Genomic DNA, 19392 nt, shown 5'->3' with positions numbered 1-19392 from the left:
TATTTGGTGTTGATCAGTGGATTGGCCTTTAGGTGTGAATATTGCCGTGACCTTGATTTTGACCTTGAGGCCAAACTTCCCATCCATATCGGGGCCTTTGCGTTTATGCTTGCCGTGACCCTATTTCTTACTGTATTATCAAAGTTAATGCTTGAGGTGAAAGCAGAGACAACGTCCTTCAGAAAAGTTAAAAGGTCAAAGTCGTAGGTCAAGGTCATGTTACAGAAAACTGAACTCAAACTTTTCAAAGTCAGTTTTGGGACATTTGACCTTGACTTACGACCTTGACCCCTTAACCATTTTTGAAGGCTATCAACTTGGCTTGAATCATGGGCGTTTACCTTGGTCCTGTCGCACACTGCTCGATCAGAAAACGGTCAAACGCAGAGGGGCCCGTGCCCGAAAGGAAGTCAATGGGCGTGGTCAATGTGAAAGGTCGTGGTGACCTCCACTAGTCACCGTTAACCATCCGTAACCTTGACTCTGACCTTGAGTCCAAACGTCCCATCCATCTCGGGCCCTTTGCGTTTATGCTTGCCGTGGCCTTATTTCTAACTGTATTATCAAAGTTAATGTTCGAGGTGAAAGCAGAGACGACGTCCTCCAGAAAAAATGATTGGGTCAAAGTCGTAGGTCAAGGTCATCTTACAGAAAACTAAACTCGGACTTTTCAAAGTCAGTTTTGGGACATTTGACCTTGACTTACGACCTTGACCTCGTAACCATTTTCGAAGGCTATCACCTTGACTTGAACCATCGACGTTTACTTTGGTCCTGTCGCACACTGTTCGGTCAGAAAAGGGTCAAACGCAAAGGGCCCGTGTCAGAAAGGAAGTCAATGGGCGTGGTCAATGTGAAAGGTCGTGGTGACCTCCACTAGTCACCTTTAACCATCCGTGACCTTGACTTCGACCTTGAGTCCAAACTTCCCATCAATCTCGGGCCCTTTTCGTTTATGCTTGCCGTGACCCTATTTCTTACTGTATTATCAAAGTTAATGCTTGAGGTGAAATCAAAGACAACGTCCCTCAGAAAAGATAATTGGGTCAAATTCGTAGGTCAAGGTCATGTTATAGAAAACTGAACTCAAACTTTTCAAGGTCAGTTTTGGGACATTTGACCTTGACTTACGAGCTTGACCCGTAACCATTTTCAAAGCCCATCATCTTGGCTTGAACCATCGACGTTTACCCTGGCCCTGTCCCAAAAATGAAATAAGGTCACGGCACGCATAAACGCAAAGGGTCCGAGATGGATGGGAAGTTCGGACTCTAGGTCAGGGTCAAGGTCACGGATGGTTAACGGTGACTAGTGGAGGTCACTACGACCTTTCACATTGACCACGCCCATTGACTTCCTTTCGGACACGGGCCCCTCTCCGTTTGACCCTTTTCTGACCGAGCAGTGTGTGACAGAACCAAGGTAAACGTCCATGATTCAAGCCATGGTGATAGCCTTCGAAAATGGTTACGGGGTCAAGGTCGTAAGTCAAGGTCAAATGTCCAAAAAATGACTTTGAAAAGTTTGAGTTTAGTTTTCTGTAACATGACCTTGACCTACGACTTTGACCCAATCATCTTTTCCGAAGGACGTCGTCTCTGCTTTCACCTCGAACATTAACTTTGAAAATACAGTAAGAAATAAGGCCACGGCAATCATAAACGCAAAGGCCCTGATATGGATGGGAAGTTAAGACTCAAGGTCACGGCAATATTCAAACCTAAAGGCCAATCCACTGATCAACACCAAATAGTATTTTATAGAACATGGTGGCTTCGCGCAAAAATTAAAGTAAACGAAAATTATATTAATTTTTATGAACTGCAGAGATAGGCAGCTAGTGCAGTGTGTCGGTTTCCGTCTTAGTGTCTTGTTATTCGAGTCTAAATAGTAAACAAAGCAAATGGCGTCAAACATATAAAGTTCTCTCTCATTAGAAATTAAAAGGTCGGTAAAATAAAAAGTTATTGATCGATTCGGCTGAAATTTGGTGTGTGGTCATTGCTAGTCCCCCGTAACATCCTCTAATAATTTCAAGTTCCTACGACCACAGGAATTGGTAGAGGTACGAAAGTGCAATAGCGCCGATAGGCAGCTAGTGCAGTGTGTCAGTTTCCGTCTTAGTGTCTTGTTATTCGAGTCTAAATAGTAAACAAAGCAAATGGCGTCAAACAGATAAAGTTCTCTCTCGTTAGAAATTAAAAGGTCGGTAAAATAAAAAGTTATTGATCGATTCGGCTGAAATTTGGTGTGTGGTCATTGCTAGTCCCCCGTAACATCCTCTAATAATTTCAAGTTCCTACGACCACAGGAACTGATAGAGGTACGAAAGTGCAATAGCGCCCTGCCTATCTCTGCAGTTCATAAAAATTAATATAATTTTCGTATACTTTAATTTTTGCGCGAAGCCACCATGTTCTATAAAATACTATTTGGTGTTGATCAGTGGATTGTCCTTTAGGTGTGAATATTGCCGTGACCTTGAGTCTTAACTTCCCATCCATATCAGGGCCTTTGCGTTTATGATTGCCGTGGCCTTATTTCTTACTGTATTTTCAAAGTTAATGTTCGAGGTGAAAGCAGAGACGACGTCCTTTGGAAAAGATGATTGGGTCAAAGTCGTAGGTCGAGGTCATGTTACAGAAAACTAAACTCAAACTTTTCAAAGTCATTTTTTGGACATTTGACCTTGACTTACGACCTTGACCCCGTAACCATTTTCGAAGGCTATCACCATGGCTTGAATCATGGACGTTTACCTTGGTTCTGTCACACACTGCTCTGTCAGAAAAGGGTCAAACGGAGAGGGGCCCGTGTCCGAAAGGAAGTCAATGGGCGTGGTCAATGTGAAAGGTCGTAGTGACCTCCACTAGTCACCGTTAACCATCCGTGACCTTGACCCTGACCTAGAGTCCGAACTTCCCATCCATCCACTGGAACTGGTAGAGGTACGAAAGTGCAATAGCGCCAATAATAAAAATAAATACATCTTAACGTATTGTAACATGATAAATCAAAGTAAGAATTCCCGTAAAATATTATTGTTCATATCGCGTGTGTCTAGTTAATAATAATAAAGGTGCGCGCTATTGAACCAAAATAGTAATACACGATAAAAAGCTGACGAAATTGTTTTCTAAAGAAGATTTCTAACGTAACAAAGAAATAACAATTAAAATGAGTAGGGCTTCGGAAGTCACTCCCAAGATTTGGCTTCAGACATTCACATTCACAAACTGTCACAACTGAATGTGGCAGTGCTAAAAAAAATCTAAGAATGAAATCTAATCATCATATTTGTTATGAATTAAAGTAATTTCTTGTTATTTAGGTGTTTTATGTTGAAACTGAAAAACTGCTAATCAATTTTTAAATTTGCTAATCAAATTTGGCGAAATTGGACTTTTTGATTAGCAGTGCTGCTAATCAACTGTGAAAAATTACCGACAGCCCTGATCTCACACATATTTATTTATTAATTAGTGTTAATTAATTTCCTGTGATAATTGCATCATATGCACGTGGTAGATAGATGCCTTTATCTCTGTTTAAAGCTGGTTTGTATCATTTTATATTGATGGCTTCCAAGATCGTCCTTTTCTTTGTATGATTTTGGTGGATTGCTAACAGCATGGCATATAGGTCATTCTTTTTTAACTCACATTTTCATCTTAAAGCGAGAGCCTCAACCAGAATTTGTGGGGTTGGACTGCTGAATGGTTAGCATGTGCGCGCTGTATCATAACGTCTGTCATTGAGTCAACTGGCGGGGTTTCGATTCCCGGGTTGTACGTGACAAGGAGTAGGTTTTTTTCGGAGTCCTCCGGTTTCCTCCCACTGCTAAAAACCCCTACGTGCAAGCAAATTACTAAAATAAGATTGAACCAAGTGTTAGTCTCGAAATGACCTAGTTTGTGTTGAGTTGTTAAACAAGATCACGATATTACCGTTGCCAGTCATAACATCACTTGTTTGCCCAACCAGGGTTATATTGCCAAATGCTAACTTTTTAAAAATTTTAATTTGTAGATATATTTATATGTAATATTTTCTAGTTTAGTGTTTATATAATATGCATAAAAGATTGTTTTTGATACGCCAACATGGAAATGTGGACGTATATCGCCATTGCCCCCGTCTGTCTGTCTGTCAAAATTAATAAGCCATTATTAAATTAGTGAAATGCAGAAGCCTATTGAATTTCAGCAATTTCCGTTAATTACTTTTAAAGTTATGGCCCTAGTTTCCTGTTTTTGAACCTTGTCAGTGATTTAACCGGGGTTATGGCTAGAGTCAGGAATATCCTAATACTTGGGTTAGGTATGGTACAAGGTCGACGTGTCTGTCCTTTACCGGGGTTTTCGGGCAAAGGCGGAGGACTAGTTTTGTTCGTATTGAACTCTTCAGACTGGGCGGATTTAGTGGGGAAAACAGGACCCGGTCGGGCCAGGGGCCCGGAGGCCAGAATAAGAAAGAGAAGAAATAGATGTAGAAGGTAAATAGTTAGTGATTTATTAGGCCAGAAATAAAAGAAGAGTCTAGTTCAGTAAGTTGGCAAGCGAGCGACGGGTCTCGCTCGAGTTCTTCTTGCAGGTTTGGTTGGGACCGGTTTCTGTCCCTCCAGATGTCACTACGGTTTGAGCAAACCGTGTCCCATGTTTCCGCTACTAAACGGCTCGGGCAGATGTTGTGGTCCCAGTTTCGGAAACATGGGAAAGGTGCCCCTGACGGTGTGAGGTGGCGTGGGCTCAGGTGGCTGGTGGTGGCAACTGGTGAGGGGGGGTACCGCGCAAGGTTTCCGATGAGAAACTTATAGTAGTGGCGACTGTTTCCTGGAGCTGGTCTCGCTTATCAAGGAGCGAACGAGGTGCAAGATCACCCTTGCAGTTATGTTTCTTGAGATATTCATACCTTCTGTAGAATATACTGTTATCTTGTTTTCATTTATGCACATAAAATTTTTGTGATATGATTAGCTCATCTCGAAACAATCACCATATGTTTAGCGCAATATACCCTGGTTGGAGCTGACGTACCATTAAACCATATTTCATTCATTCATTACTGATATTGAGAAGTCACATGATGGTTTGAAGACATGGTCGCTGCCCATTCTGAACATCAGAGACATGCTACAAAGCCAGCTACCATTTAAGTTTTGTACGTTAGTTACGTACGGGTCGCTGCCATGTTTAATCATGTGACATGAAAGGAGATGCAATCGACTGGTGAATCAATGTCCACTCACTCAACTGTAATTTTGCGCCAATTGATTCGACTAGTGTTTCCACCACTTTATGAGTTGATCAACACTTCCTCACGGTGGTCTCATCAGAATGGCAATATAACAAGTGTGCCAACATCACTGCCCCACCGCCTCATCCGAATAGCAATGGTACGACTGATGAGTGGACCAACACCTCTGCCCCACCACCTCATCAGAATGGCAATATAACTAGTGGATCAACACCTCCGCCCCATCACCTCAGCTGAATGACAAGATAACGAGAAGGATCAACACCATCTCATCAGAATAGCTATGTTATGAGTGAACAAACACCTCCGGGCCACCACTTCATCACAATGGCACGAGTGGACCAACACCTCTGCTCCACTGCCTCATCACAATGCCAATATAATGAGTGAACCAACCGCTCTGCCTCACTGGCAATGATTCGATGTATTTGTCTCTTGGTGGCTTAACGTCTTCTTCCTCAATAATGATGTTGCAGACAAGCACTGTTTATCCAATCATCCATTGTGTTTACGATTCAATCACAAGTGTGATATAATGAGATTGTGTATAATTAATGATGATTGTGTTTACAATTCAAGCACAAGTGTCATACAATTCATTGGATTGTCTATACAGAGATGCTTGTATTTACGATTCAATCACAAGTGTGTTCATGGGATTGTCTATACAGATACTTGTATTTACGATTCAATCACAAGTGTGATGTGCGATACAATTAATGGGATGGTCTATACAGATGATTGTATTTACGATTCAATCACAAGTGTGATGTGCTATACAATTAATGGGATTGTCTATACAGATGCTTATATTTACGATTCAATCACAAGAGTGATAACATGAGACTGTCTATAATAATGCTTGTGTAAAACTAAGTTAGCTTCTCCTATAACTGTACTTCTAAATCCCAATCTTGAACAGCGAAAAAATTGCAATCGCAAGGTTCCAGTTTCAAGTTGTCTCATGGTTAAATGTTTGAACCGAAATGGTGTCTGCCAGTTAACCTCATTTGCCTGTGGTAACTTTTTTGTCCTCTGTGGCTGTTTTTTTCCGGCAAAAAATGCGATTGTTGCATACATCTTGCGCTGTTCATTAATTTTATCAAGTGAATGGAAGGTGGTTGAAATTAAACTCAGGTGGAAAATATTCTGCACAGAATCATATGTTGTTGATATGACGGCAGTGTTCGGTTTACTGTATATCATCGAACCCATGGAAATTTTAAAATCAACAGGTCCTGCTGATATACTATCTCTTATCGTTTTAGAATACAAGAATACAAGGAAATCAATGTCAGCACTTATCTTCCTGTCTATCTTTGGACAGGACTGGGCTCGCCGTTGATGATGGTTGCTTTTTAAATACTTAGTGGAGACTGGTATGACATCTTTATCTAATGGGTTCATTAGTTGGTTGTCTTGACAGAGAGCGGTTGAAAATTTTTGATCAGCTCGTGAATTTTGTTGATTGTCGAAAGCTTTAATCAGTATATTCTGATTATCCGGTGTCGATTTGCAACGTTCAAGCAGCATTCTGTAAATATACAATAGAATATCATGTACACAGAGCTGAGATAAATAAACATTAATGTTAAACATACATTATGCAAGAGCTAAATCTGCCTATTTCAGGTCTTTCTTTAAGCCTGAAATGTTATCTAAATTATTAATTAAACATTAATTAACTTATCCAGACCATAATCAACTCTCGATGTCATCGCTAGCCTGCAATGTTTATTGGATTAGATTCAGATTAGCTGTTCGACTTCCATTCATGATTTAATCATGAAATGGATAATCGAGACTATGTTTTTTTATCGTACCTACTTTAGTAATGATGGTCGAGGCTAGGCCGAAATTCATTCACTAATCGCCCATAATCTTCACTTTATGTGGAATATGTGCTATAACAAGACATTAATAAAGAAGAATCCTCTACAGTGCAAGTAAAAAAGTTAGATGATGTAACAAGTGCTTTAAATTCTCTTATTATCCAACTGGGTAATAATTCAAACTGTGTGAAAGAGAGAGAAAGAGAGTGAGAGAGAGAGAGAGAGAGAGAGAGAGAGAGAGAGAGAGAGGGTTTAATGTCCACTCAATACAAACTAGGTCATTTCGGGACTAACACATGGTTCATTTCTATTTCCATAATTCGCTTGTGTGTAGGGGTCTTTAGCAGTGGGAGGACCCGGAGAAAACCCACGAAATTGGACAGGCCACCCTACTCCTGGTCACATACAACCGGGGATTCGAAACCACGTAAGTTGACTCAATGACAGGATAAAGCACGCACATGCTAACCATTTGGCCATCCAAATACCCGGGAGATTAAGAACTTTTATTACAACCATGATACAACTTATGATAGTGCTAAATTATTCAATCATAATGCTGAACTTTATATGATGGAAATTTTCAAGACCGCACAAGTACTTATCATTATGCAAGAAGTGCCCACCTATTTAAGTGTGGTCAGTTATACAACACCGTAGATACCCAATATGACAAATTTGTCCTACCAAAAAATTGAATTATACTGCCAAAGTTAAACAGTTCTGGATATTGTCTGTTATAATTGTTGCTTCAAACATAGTTTATTGTACTAGAACATAAATAAAGTACAAACGGATTGGGACAAAAGTTACGAAAACTTACCGATGCCCTCTCCACATACATTGTAATTGACAGTTATAATAGTACAGTTGATAAGAACATACAAAAACAAAGGATATAAATGTTATAATAAATAGTTAAAAATCCCATTATAGAGAAATTCTTAAATATTTGGGTTATGAAAGTAATTTTTTCGACATGCCCAAAAAATCTCGCTGGGGGATTTAGTATCTTCTTTTGAAATTCAATATGAGTATTCACCCTTGCAAATAAAAAATCGAAATCGAAAGATGGAAGGGGGAAAAACTCACAAAGTAGTAGTATTATGTACACAAAAAAAACCAAAAAAAAAACCCAAAAAACATTTTTACAGTTGTGCAAATAATAATAATAAAAAAGAAATCGAAAGATGGAAGGGGGAAAAACTCAAAAAGAAAAAACAACATTTTTACAGTTGTGCAAATAATAATAATAATAAAAAAAATGAAACTACATTACGCATACTTATCAATTGAACCTTTTGGTTGATTTAATATATTTTTGTACTTGATTAAAGACATAATTCTTAATGTCAGTATTTAAACTAGAATCACCCCAAAGAAGTATATTTAAGGTTATGGTGCTGATTCTCCGTAAAGAATCGAAAAGTTCATTTCTTTCGATATCAAACAAGTTACATTCCATAAGATAGTGTTTTGCGTTTTCGGATGACGCGCCACAATTGCTATTTATAATTGTTATTTACTGTATCTAGATAAAGTTCTATAATTAGCTGAATCAAGTGTTTATAATTTATGAATAAGAAGAAATCAGTATGATAAACTGTCAACATCAATAACAACCTTTGCTGGTTACACTACCAGTAGTTAGTCAGTTTACTTACTTGTTCTCAAGATCTTCCCACTAACAGTGTGGCTTTCAATTTGGATATAAGTTGTTCAACTTGAGATCTTCACCCTGGATATAAATTGTTCAACTTGAGATCTTGCCACTAGCAGTGTGGTGATTTTCACCTTGTATATAAGTTGTTTAACTTGAGATCTTGTCACTAACAGTCTGACTGTCACCTTTAATATAGGTGTTGCTGACTCAACTATCTGAAAGTATCTAGTATAATGCTGTTTGAGCTAACACATCACACACGTTTTATATCCTTTAATTAATTTAATTAGCGCAATTTTAATGACGTCAAATGGAGACACCAAGGAGACGGCTGTATGAAGGCGGTCTGATGCTTAAAAATGGCAGGAAATGTGATAATGTTGATATAAATGATGATCATCTAATAGATTTGCTCAAATGTCTTATCACCAGACAGAATCGTAATCTACAGCAAATAACATTCTAGATAAACTGGGTCTGATTAATTCTCTCGGGTGGCAATACTCCCTCTTGAGCCACCGGACCATTATACATGTATTTCCTTCTATTGGATGGCACTACTCCCTCTTGAACCACCGGACCATAATACATGTATTCATGTATTTCCTTCTCATGGGTGGCGATACTCCCTCTTGAGCCACCGAACCATTATACATGTATTTCCTTCTATTGGATGGCAATACTCCTTCTTGAACCACCGGACCATAATACATGTATTCATGTATTTCCTTCTCATGGGTGGCGATACTCCCTCTTGAGCCACCGGACCATTATACATGTATTTCCTTCTATTGGATGGCAATACTCCCTCTTGAACCATCGGACCATAATACATGTATTCATGTATTTCCTTCTCTTGGGTGGCGATACTCACTCTTGAGCCACCGGACAATGATACATGTACCCGGGTATTTTCTTCTCTTGGTTGGCGATACTCCCTCTTGAACCACCATATTATTCTACATGTATTTCCTTCTCTTGGGTGGTGATACTCCCTCTTGAGCCACTGGACTATAATACATGTGTTTTCTTCTCTTGGTTAGTGATACTCCCTTTTGAACCACCGGATTATTCTACATGTATTTACTTCTCTCGGTGGGCGATACTCCCTCTTGAGCCACCGGACAATGATACATGTACCCGGGTATTTACTTCTCTCGGTGGGCGATACTCCCTCTTGAGCCACCGGACTATGATACATGTATTTCCTTCTCTCAGGTGGTGATACTCCACAGGGTAAAAATAACCAGAGTGGCAAAAACTACTTCATTTGCATAAAAAGTAGGTCGCGCACTGCATCTTGGGGTTTGTCTGTAATGTCACTAAACATGGCGGCTAAAGAAGACATTTCGTAGTTGAACAGAAGAAAATGTAAACATCCGAGTGGTGGATATGGTACACAGAGTAGGTCCTACGCTGGGTGTTTTAACTTTAGGGACTATTAAGGGACTAAAATTCTTCAGCTTTCCTGAAGAAAAAGAGCTAAGTCTACGTCGCGTCGTCTGCTACGAGTACGATACGACAAGTTATCGTCGAGTGCTAGGCCTAGTGCTATAAATATACTGAGCCATAATAACACAATAGATTATAATAACAGCAATATATATCATCAAAAATTTTATTTTGTAAGATTACATATTTGGTGAAAGATGTTTTCATATTTAATTGGTTAATTGGCATTATATTGCATATTATGATATATTCCAATGTAGAGTACTGAATACTGTAGGACTAGAAGTAATCTATATATCTAGAGGTCACAATTTTCTTTTGATTTTGATGAAACTTGAAATGTAAGTTAATAACCCACAGATCTTGGTTCCTTTCGATATTCGGCATATCGGATAGTAACTTCCTGAATTATGGCCCTTGATTGTATGAAAAATCGCGTTTTTAGCTTGTGGTCCTTGTAGAGGTCACAATTTTTATCTGATTTTAAAAAAAATGTGTGAATATATCACCATTACACACTAAAATCATGGATCCTTTTGATAATCATGGATACTCGAACTTAACTTCCTGGATTATGGCCCCTGATTGTTCGAAAAATGGCATTTTTAGCTTGCAGATTCTCTAGAGGTCACAATTTTTTTTTTTTCCGATTTTAAAGACCGTTTAAATATTTCACCATTCCACCATAATGAAGGTTGAATTCGAATTTCGGGAAAAGCTAAATGAAACCACAAAATGGCCGCTATTTGTACGCAAATTGTGTAAAAGTATGCAATACGAAGGTTGTCGATCCTCTAGAGGTCACAATTTTTGTCCGATTCTGATGAAACTTAAATCATATCTTTATATCCCAAAAATCTCAGTCCCTGTTTGTTTTAAGCTTGTTCTCTATCCATCTCTTGCAAAATGTGGGCGTATCCTGTCTGGCAGCTGCTGGTTTCTAAGATTGTGTATCGAAAACTGTGATTCTGTGTAGGCCTATAATTACTTGTGGTAAACAATTTAAGTGTTAAGTTTATGGTATTGTAATAAACCTTTCCAAATGTCATAACAAAAATATTATTTTGCTCAATTTTCAGTTGCAATAAGCTTTTAATAAAACAGTAAGTCTAATACTGTTATGCTATTCAAAATCACATTTCCCCTTTTACTGGTAGGCCTTAATCTGACCAATAAAATATTTACTGAAGCACTATTGCTAATTTTAAACCATTCAGTAATTCAAAATAATTTTAATTTACTCTGTGATTATCTAGTAATAGTATGCTGTATGGTTAACTTTAGTTTGTATGGCAGATAATTCCATAATAGTACACAGTATAAATTAAATTTTCTATTTCTAAATAATCAGTAGACAAAAAAATCACAAAAATAAAAGTAACTCTGAACACAGATCAGACCTAATGTCATGGATATCTGGAGCAAACTTCAGATTTATAATAATTTAATATATTTTTGTCCAGTATTGTAAAATGGATAATTTCGTAGTAATGCAAAGTATTCATTCTCAAGTTGTTTTTGGTTTATACTTGTTTGTAAAAAGAGAAACCAATCAATTCAAATAATGTTTAGTGAAAAATGTTATAGGCCTATTTAAAATAGAATTTTAATATCTTTAATTATTTTATTTTTTTTTAAAATGAAAGCCTACATTAATTAATAGAACAAAATTTATAAAAGCACACGGTGAGTCAACGTTGGAGCCAAAGGTATTTTATCTTGGAAAACAACCAACAACTCAAATCTGTTTATTGGAAAATGTTATATGCCTATTTGAAATTCATAAAGTCACAGTGAGTCAACGTTGGAGCCAAAGGTATTTTATCTTGGAAAACAAGCAACGGCTCAAATCTGTTTATTGGAAAACGTTATATGCCTATTTGAAATAAATTCAATTTTAATATTCTTAAATTATTATTTTATATTTTAATGAAAGCTTACTTTATTAACATAACATAAATAAGAGAATCACACAATAATAAGCTCTTATAGAAGGCAAAGGTAAATCATGTTGATGTTGAGTAAAATAGGCCTTATCGTTGAGCGAACTGTCAGTGTGTGTTTATTACAGACAATTCCCAAGATGCATTGTGCGTCGCTGTGTTTCTATGGGTCGTAATGTGAGTTGCCACTCTGGTTATTTTTACTCTGTGGATACTCCCTCTTGAGCCACCCGACTATAATACATGTATTTCAGATCAAATTCAATATGAAGCATTGGAACAATTTTCTCTTGGAAAATATGGTCATATCTTGCATGGAAATTGCATAACAGATTTGTTCAAATTCAATGTGAAGCATCATGACAATGAGGGGATGGGCCCTATCTTTGGCGTATCTTGCATGTCAACCACTTGTTAACAGATTTTTAAAATCTAGATGATTTTGTATAAGCTGTTTGGAATATCTATCACTTTTATACGGCCATATTGGAATTTGGTTGTATATTGTAGTCACCCCTGTCCGTCTATCATTTTATACACAGTATAAACTGTACATTTATATACAGTATTTAAGGTCCCGAGACAATTTCCGATAGTTACTGCCAGAGTTTTGGCCATTGGTCACTTTGGACGCTCTAGTTTTGTGACATCTCCAGACCTGCGTGATTATAAACATGGCTGGTAATCTAAACAGGGCTTTTTTTCTTTCAGTCATTTCGTTTGCCTCGCCCCCAAAACTCGAAATTAAAGTTGTTACAGAGTGGTATTTCGGTTACAAGTCACATAAATAAGACTATATTCAACTAATTTCTTGTTGCTTTAATCACGGGCCTGAACACACTTTTGAGTTGTCTTCTACGCCAATGAGCCTGAATGAGGGCGACATAGAGTGTTCATACCCCCTGCCCCCATAGTTGATCTGGCTTCTATACCAGTAAGGATGTTTCTTGATCAGGCTTCTAGTTCTACGCAATTGATTGCCACACGGTGTGTTTATAAGAATACAAAATAATAAAGTGTTAATTGATTCGTAAACATCCCTATTACGGCTAAAACTCCATTTCAATTATTCACTCAAGAGGCTAAAGTTAGTATAAATTGATTAAGGTCATGAGACAAACAAATTCTAATGTTTTCTGGTAATTATGTCATGAGTGTCATGGGTTAATACTCGTAATCAGATTTTCCTGTTTTGTAAATGTTCTGATTACTGACAAAAGAAAAAATATGCGACAACACTTGTGGGCATTTGTTTCGTTCCCTGGCAACCTATCTTTGTACTATTACTTAGTATAAAAACTATTGTTGTTGCCCGCCTTTCGAAAAAAGCGGGGGGCTATTAAAATGGGTCTGTCCGTCACAATAACTCTGCTTCTAATTGAACTAAAATGTTCGAACTTGGTGTAGGTGTTTTTGATGAGAATACCTTGATCGAGTTCGAAGATGGGCATTTGTTGCTTTGTGTAGGCCTAAGCAGAGATAAGCAATTTGATTGGTTGATTCTTTTGGACACGATAACTTCACTTCTAATAAAAAGTGAGTGTGATGAAACTTGGTGTAGTTTCATTGAATCGATACCTTGACTAAGTTTGTTAATGAGCATATTCTGCATAGGCTAAGTAGTGATAAGCAATTTGATTGGTCGAGACTTTATAACTTAACAACTCTGCTTTTAATTGCAGTAGAATCTTTAAACTTGATGTAGATGTTCATTAGGTGAATGTCTTGACTGAGTTCAATGATTAACATTTCCCACTAAAGCTAAGCAGAGCTAAGCAATTTTATTGGTCGATGCTTTTTCAGAAAAAGTACATATTCTATAGAATTAAACTCTATACTATCTGAAAGGTACGGAAGCATTTTGGGGTCATGCAAAATTTTGTAGAAGGTCTCGAGATGAAAGGTATTTAGTTCAAAAGCTGAATGAATAATTAATACTTTAAAAATGATAGCAGGAGGTGACATCATAGACAAATGAAATGAAATGGGGTTTAACGTCCTACTGTTCTGCTCCTATACTGGGCTAATGAAGACGGGCATACGCCATACAGTGTGCTATGAGGGAAATTTTGCCCGGGCAGCGGCACTATCGCCCACTGTTATATCGAATTCCAACTGCCAAGGGATCTTTTACGTGCATTCTAATGTATACACGGGACCTCGGTTTTTCGTCTCATCCGAAAGACTAGACAGCTGTCCTTGTCAGGCCCTCCGTTCTGCACCACTGACAAGGGGAAACATCATAGACAAAGATAAACTAACGTTAGATATCACAGGAAACTTTTTATTTTGCATTCAATTTTAATGCAGTTTTCACCAATTGGTAGCTGTTCGTAATTTGCAAGGTTTTTCTCAATAGAATGACCCTATTTTAAGCTTAAAATTGAAAGCAGTGAAAATTCTGAGCGTAACTTACAAATAGGTGGCTTAAGTCAACAGTGTCAACAAAAATTTTCAGATTATCTCCCTTTTGAAAACAAGGTCAGATTTTCAACTTCTTTAATATTGCCTTATTTAAAAATATTTGTAAATAGGAATCTTCTATCAACGTTTTAGAATAATCTCATCAAGTTACAATTCACCGGAAATGCCACCATTTTGAAATCGTGAGTTATTCTCCAAAATCTATCTCCTCCTACAATTCTTATCCGATTTTTCAATATCATTATATTTTGTGAAACCATTCACAATTTGCATTCAATTGTAGCGATTAGAATTTCGATTTTGGACCTATATATTTTTTGAAAGTGTGAAACTTTGAAATCAGGTAAAATGTTCATGCTAATCGATTAATTAAGTGCTTTGGTGCTTATTCTGAAAATTTCATCACATTTGATTTGCAAACAAAGATTTTGTGGAACTTTAAAAAAATGAATAATGTGAGAATATGGCACAGGACCTTTAATGTTGGATGCCAATTTAAATTTTAACCAAAATATGGGTTTAGTGCTTCTAGAATGAAATTAAGTCATTTTAGTTAGTAATAGTTTGCCCTCCAATTGAAATCATAGGTCTTAAGTCTACATGACGTCATAATAAAATTTTCAAATTATCACCCTTTTGAAAACGACGTTTGAAAACGGAAGCAATTCTTTAAAATCTATCACGTCCTGCAATTCTGATTCGATTTTCACTATCTTTATATTTTGGGAAACCATTAACTATTAGCAATCAATCGATGACATTAGAATTTTGATATTTGACCTAGCTGATATTTTAAAGTGATGTTATAAAATTGAATTTAAAAAAAAAAAAATTGTCAAACTTTCAAATCAGGTAAAATGTAAATGATTAACTACAGGGCGCAATTTGCGATACATATTTTGTCAGTTGCTAATCAAAAATTAAAATCAAATGTTTTTGATTCGCAGTAACTGCTAATCATTAATATGCCTGTCATTTGGGATATTGACACAAAGATTGTTTATATCGCCTGAGTCTAGTAAATAGAGTTTATTCATTAATTACCGGATGTGTCCGATTGAACAAAATAGTAGCACACGATAAAAAGCAGACGTAATTGTTTTCTGAGGAAATAACAATTAAAGTGAGTGGGGCTTCGGAAGCCACTCCCAAGAATTGGCTTCAGACATAAGTCTTAAGACCTAACAAAAAGTCTACATCGCATTCACAAACTGTCACGACTACCTGTAGCAGTGCTTAAAATTCTAAGAATGAAATCTTATCATTTGTTATGAATTAAAGTAATATCTTGTTATTTAGGTGTTTTATGTTGAAACTGAAAGACTGCTAATAGATTTTTAAATTTGGCAAAATTGAACTTCGAAAAATTACCCCTGAATAACTAAACCATTTGTTACTTATTCTGACAGTTTCATCACAATCCGGTCTGTAAACTCAGATTATGTGCAATTTGTTTTTATACGCCCACATTTTCATGTGGACGTATATTGTCGTCGCCCCTGTCCGTCCGTCCATCCATCCACAATTGTTTGTGAACAGTCTACAGGTCACAATTTTTATCCGATTTCAATGAAACTTGAAATATAGGTTTATCACCCTAAGATCTTGGTTCCTTTCGATATTGGCATGTATCGGACTGTAACTTCATGGATTATGGCCCCTGATTGTACGAAAAATCACGTTTTTAGCTTGTGAACACTGTAGAGGTCACAATTTTTATCCGATTTAGTTTATACTTGAAATGTATGATTATAACCCAAAGATCTTGGTTCCTTTCGATATTCGCGCATATCGGAACTTAACTTCCTGAATTATGGCCCCTGATTGTACGAAAAATCACGTTTTTAGCTTGAGGTTCCGCTACAGGTCATAATTTTTATCCGATTTAAAAAAAACGATTATTCTATCACCGTTAAACCCTAAGGACGGCTGAGTTCAAATTTTCGTGAAAATCGGCCCAAAACTGACGGACAAAATGGCCGCCGTTCGTTCTCAAATAGCGTAAAAATATGGTATATCAAGGTTGTGGACCCTATAGAGGTCACAATTTTTATCCGATTTTGTTGAAACTTTAAATGTAAGTTTATAACCCAAAGATCTCGGTTCCTTTCGATATTTGCACAAATCGGACCGTAACTTCCCCTGAATTATGGCCCCTGATTGTACAGAAAATTGCGTTTTTAGCTTGTGGACCCTATAGGTATTATTATATCACCGTTACAACCTAAGGACAGCTGAGTTCGGATTTCGTGAAAATCGGCCCAAAACTGACTGACAAAATGGCCGCCCCTCTTTCTCAAACAGCGTAAAAATATGGTATATCAAGGTTGTGGACCCTATAGAGGTCACAATTTTTATCCGATTTTGTTGAAACTTGAAATGTAAGTTTATAACCCAATGTTTGTGGTTCCTTTCGATATTCGCGCATATCGGATCGTAATTTCCTGAATTATGGCCCCTGATTGTACGAAAAATCGCGTTTTTAGCTTGTGGACCCTATAGAGGTCATATTTTTTATCCGATTTAATAAAACGTATTATTATATCACCGTGACACCCTAAGGACGGCGGAGTTCAAATTTCGTGAAAATCGGCCCCAAACTGACAGACAAAATGGCCACCCTTCGTTCTCAAATAGCGTAAAAATATGGTATATGAAGGTTGTGGACCCTATAGAGGTCACGGCGCAATATAGCCCGGTTGGAGCTGACGTGCCATAAAACCAAATTTCATTTCATTTCTATAGAGGTCACAATTTTAATCCTATTTTGATGAAACTTGAAATGTAAGTTTATAACCCAAAGATCTTGGTTCCTTTCGATATTTGCGCATATCGGAACGTAACTTCCTGAATTATAGCCCCTGATGGTACGAAAAAATCAAATAAATATATGTAAATATATGGTATATCAAGGTTGTGGACCCTCTAGAAGTCTCAATGTTGATCCGATTTTGAAGAAACTTGAAATATATCTTTATAACCCAAAGATCTTGGTTCCTATCGGTATTCGTGCATATCGGATCGTAACTTCCTGAATTATGGCCCTTGATTTTACGAAAAATCGCATTTTGTTTAGCTTGTTCTCTATCCATCTCTTGTAAAATGTGGGCGTATACTGCCTGGCAGCCACTGGTTATCATCTACTTTTGAATTATTTTAGCAAGAATGGCCAACTCTTTATTAAACTCTTAACTAATGTATCTTTAAATATATCAGTGTTACAACCTAATGACAGTTGAGTTCAAATTTCGGGAAAATCTGCCCTGAAACTGGCTGACAAAATCACCACTCCTTTTGTACGCAAATAGTGTAAAAGTATATCCAATTTTGATGAAACTTAAAATATATGTTTATATCCCAAAGATCTTGGTTCCTGTTGATATTCGCGCACACTGGACCGTTATTTCCTGGATTATGACACCTGTATGTTTGAAAAATTGTGTTTTTCGGTTGTTGTTCCTCTAGAGTTCACTTTTTTCATCCGATTTAAAAAAAAAACGTTACACCATATTGACAGTTGAGTTTGCATTTGATGAAAATCAGACTGAAACTTCCTGACAAAAGGTCACAATTTTTATCAGATTTCAATGAAATTGAAACTTAAAATATATGTTTGTACCCCAAGATCTGGGTTCCTTTCGATACTTCCGCGTATCGGATCGTTAGTCCTGATTTTATGTCGAATCGCTTTTTTTTTTTTAACTTGTTCTCTGTCCATCTCTTGTAAAATTCTGGCGTATCTTGCTTGACAACCACTCTAGAGGTCACAATTTTTATCTGATTTTAAAAACCGTTTAAAAATGTCAGTATTGCACCGTAATGAAGGTTGATTTTGAATTTCAGGAAAATCATTTCATTTTGAAGCAAGAGCCTCAACCGGAATGTGTTCACTGTCATGTTCCTTTGACAGTGAAACACATCTTGATTGAGTGCAAACATCTCAAGAACATTAGATCTAAATATTACCGTTGCCAGTCAGTACGTCAGCTATTTGCTCAACCGGAGCTATATGACAAAGTGCTAACATTTTTAAAAGAGACAAACTTTTATAATCAATTTTAATTGTATATATTTAATCATGTATATCGTTTTAAATATTTATATATGTAAAAGATTTGTTATATTTATTTTTAATTAATATATTTTCTGTGATATTTGTTTTTATTTACATATATAAATTCATTTATGTGATATTGTTTTAATTTGTCTCAGATTCACCATATGTTTGGCGCAATATAGCCCGGTTGGAGCTGACATGCCATAAAACCATATTTCATTCATTCATTCAGGAAAATCAAAACGAAACTGCCTGACAAAATGGCCGCTCCTTGTATACAAATAGTAAATAGTGTAAAAGTATGTAGCATGAAGGTTGTGGACACTCTAGAGGTCACAATTTTTGTCTGATTTTGATGAAACTTAAAATATATTTATATCCCCAAGTTCTCAGTTGCTCTTGATATTCGCACATTTCAGACCATTACTTATTGAATTATGGTCCCTGATTGTACGAAAAATCACTTTTTTTTTTTTTTGCTTGTTCTCTATCCATCTCTCGCAAGAGTAGAGCATGGCAACCGCTTGTTTTCCTTTTTGACTGTAATAATGCCCTTTTAACGGATTTATGTAAGAGATTTATATTCCTTTTGTTTTAGGTAAAAGTATTGGAAGGCAGAGATCGTTTAGGTGGTAGAATATTTGATACACATCAATTAGTTGATTGTGTAGGACAAGGTGCTCAGTTGTTGATAGGTCAAACAAATAACCCTATATCAATTATAGCTTACCAGGTAATAACCCATATCAATTATATCTTACAAGG

The 19392-nt window shown here is 36.8% G+C and overlaps 1 protein-coding gene across 1 annotated transcript in view; it reads left to right on the top strand.

Moving 5' to 3' along the window:
- LOC126808887 (lysine-specific histone demethylase 1B-like) overlaps nucleotides 1–19392 on the top strand; it is a 37845-nt gene that overhangs the window by 17788 nt on the left and 665 nt on the right. Inside the window, exon 10 of the mRNA XM_050533932.2 lies at nucleotides 19226–19360. Coding sequence (XP_050389889.1) covers nucleotides 19226–19360 — 135 coding nt within the window. The remainder of the gene's footprint in view (nucleotides 1–19225; nucleotides 19361–19392) is intronic.

The sequence above is a fragment of the Patella vulgata genome, chromosome 1 (genome assembly GCF_932274485.2).
Source record: "Patella vulgata chromosome 1, xgPatVulg1.2, whole genome shotgun sequence".
NCBI classification, from domain to species: domain Eukaryota; kingdom Metazoa; phylum Mollusca; class Gastropoda; family Patellidae; genus Patella; species Patella vulgata.
This window is presented reverse-complemented; position numbering and strand designations above follow the sequence as displayed.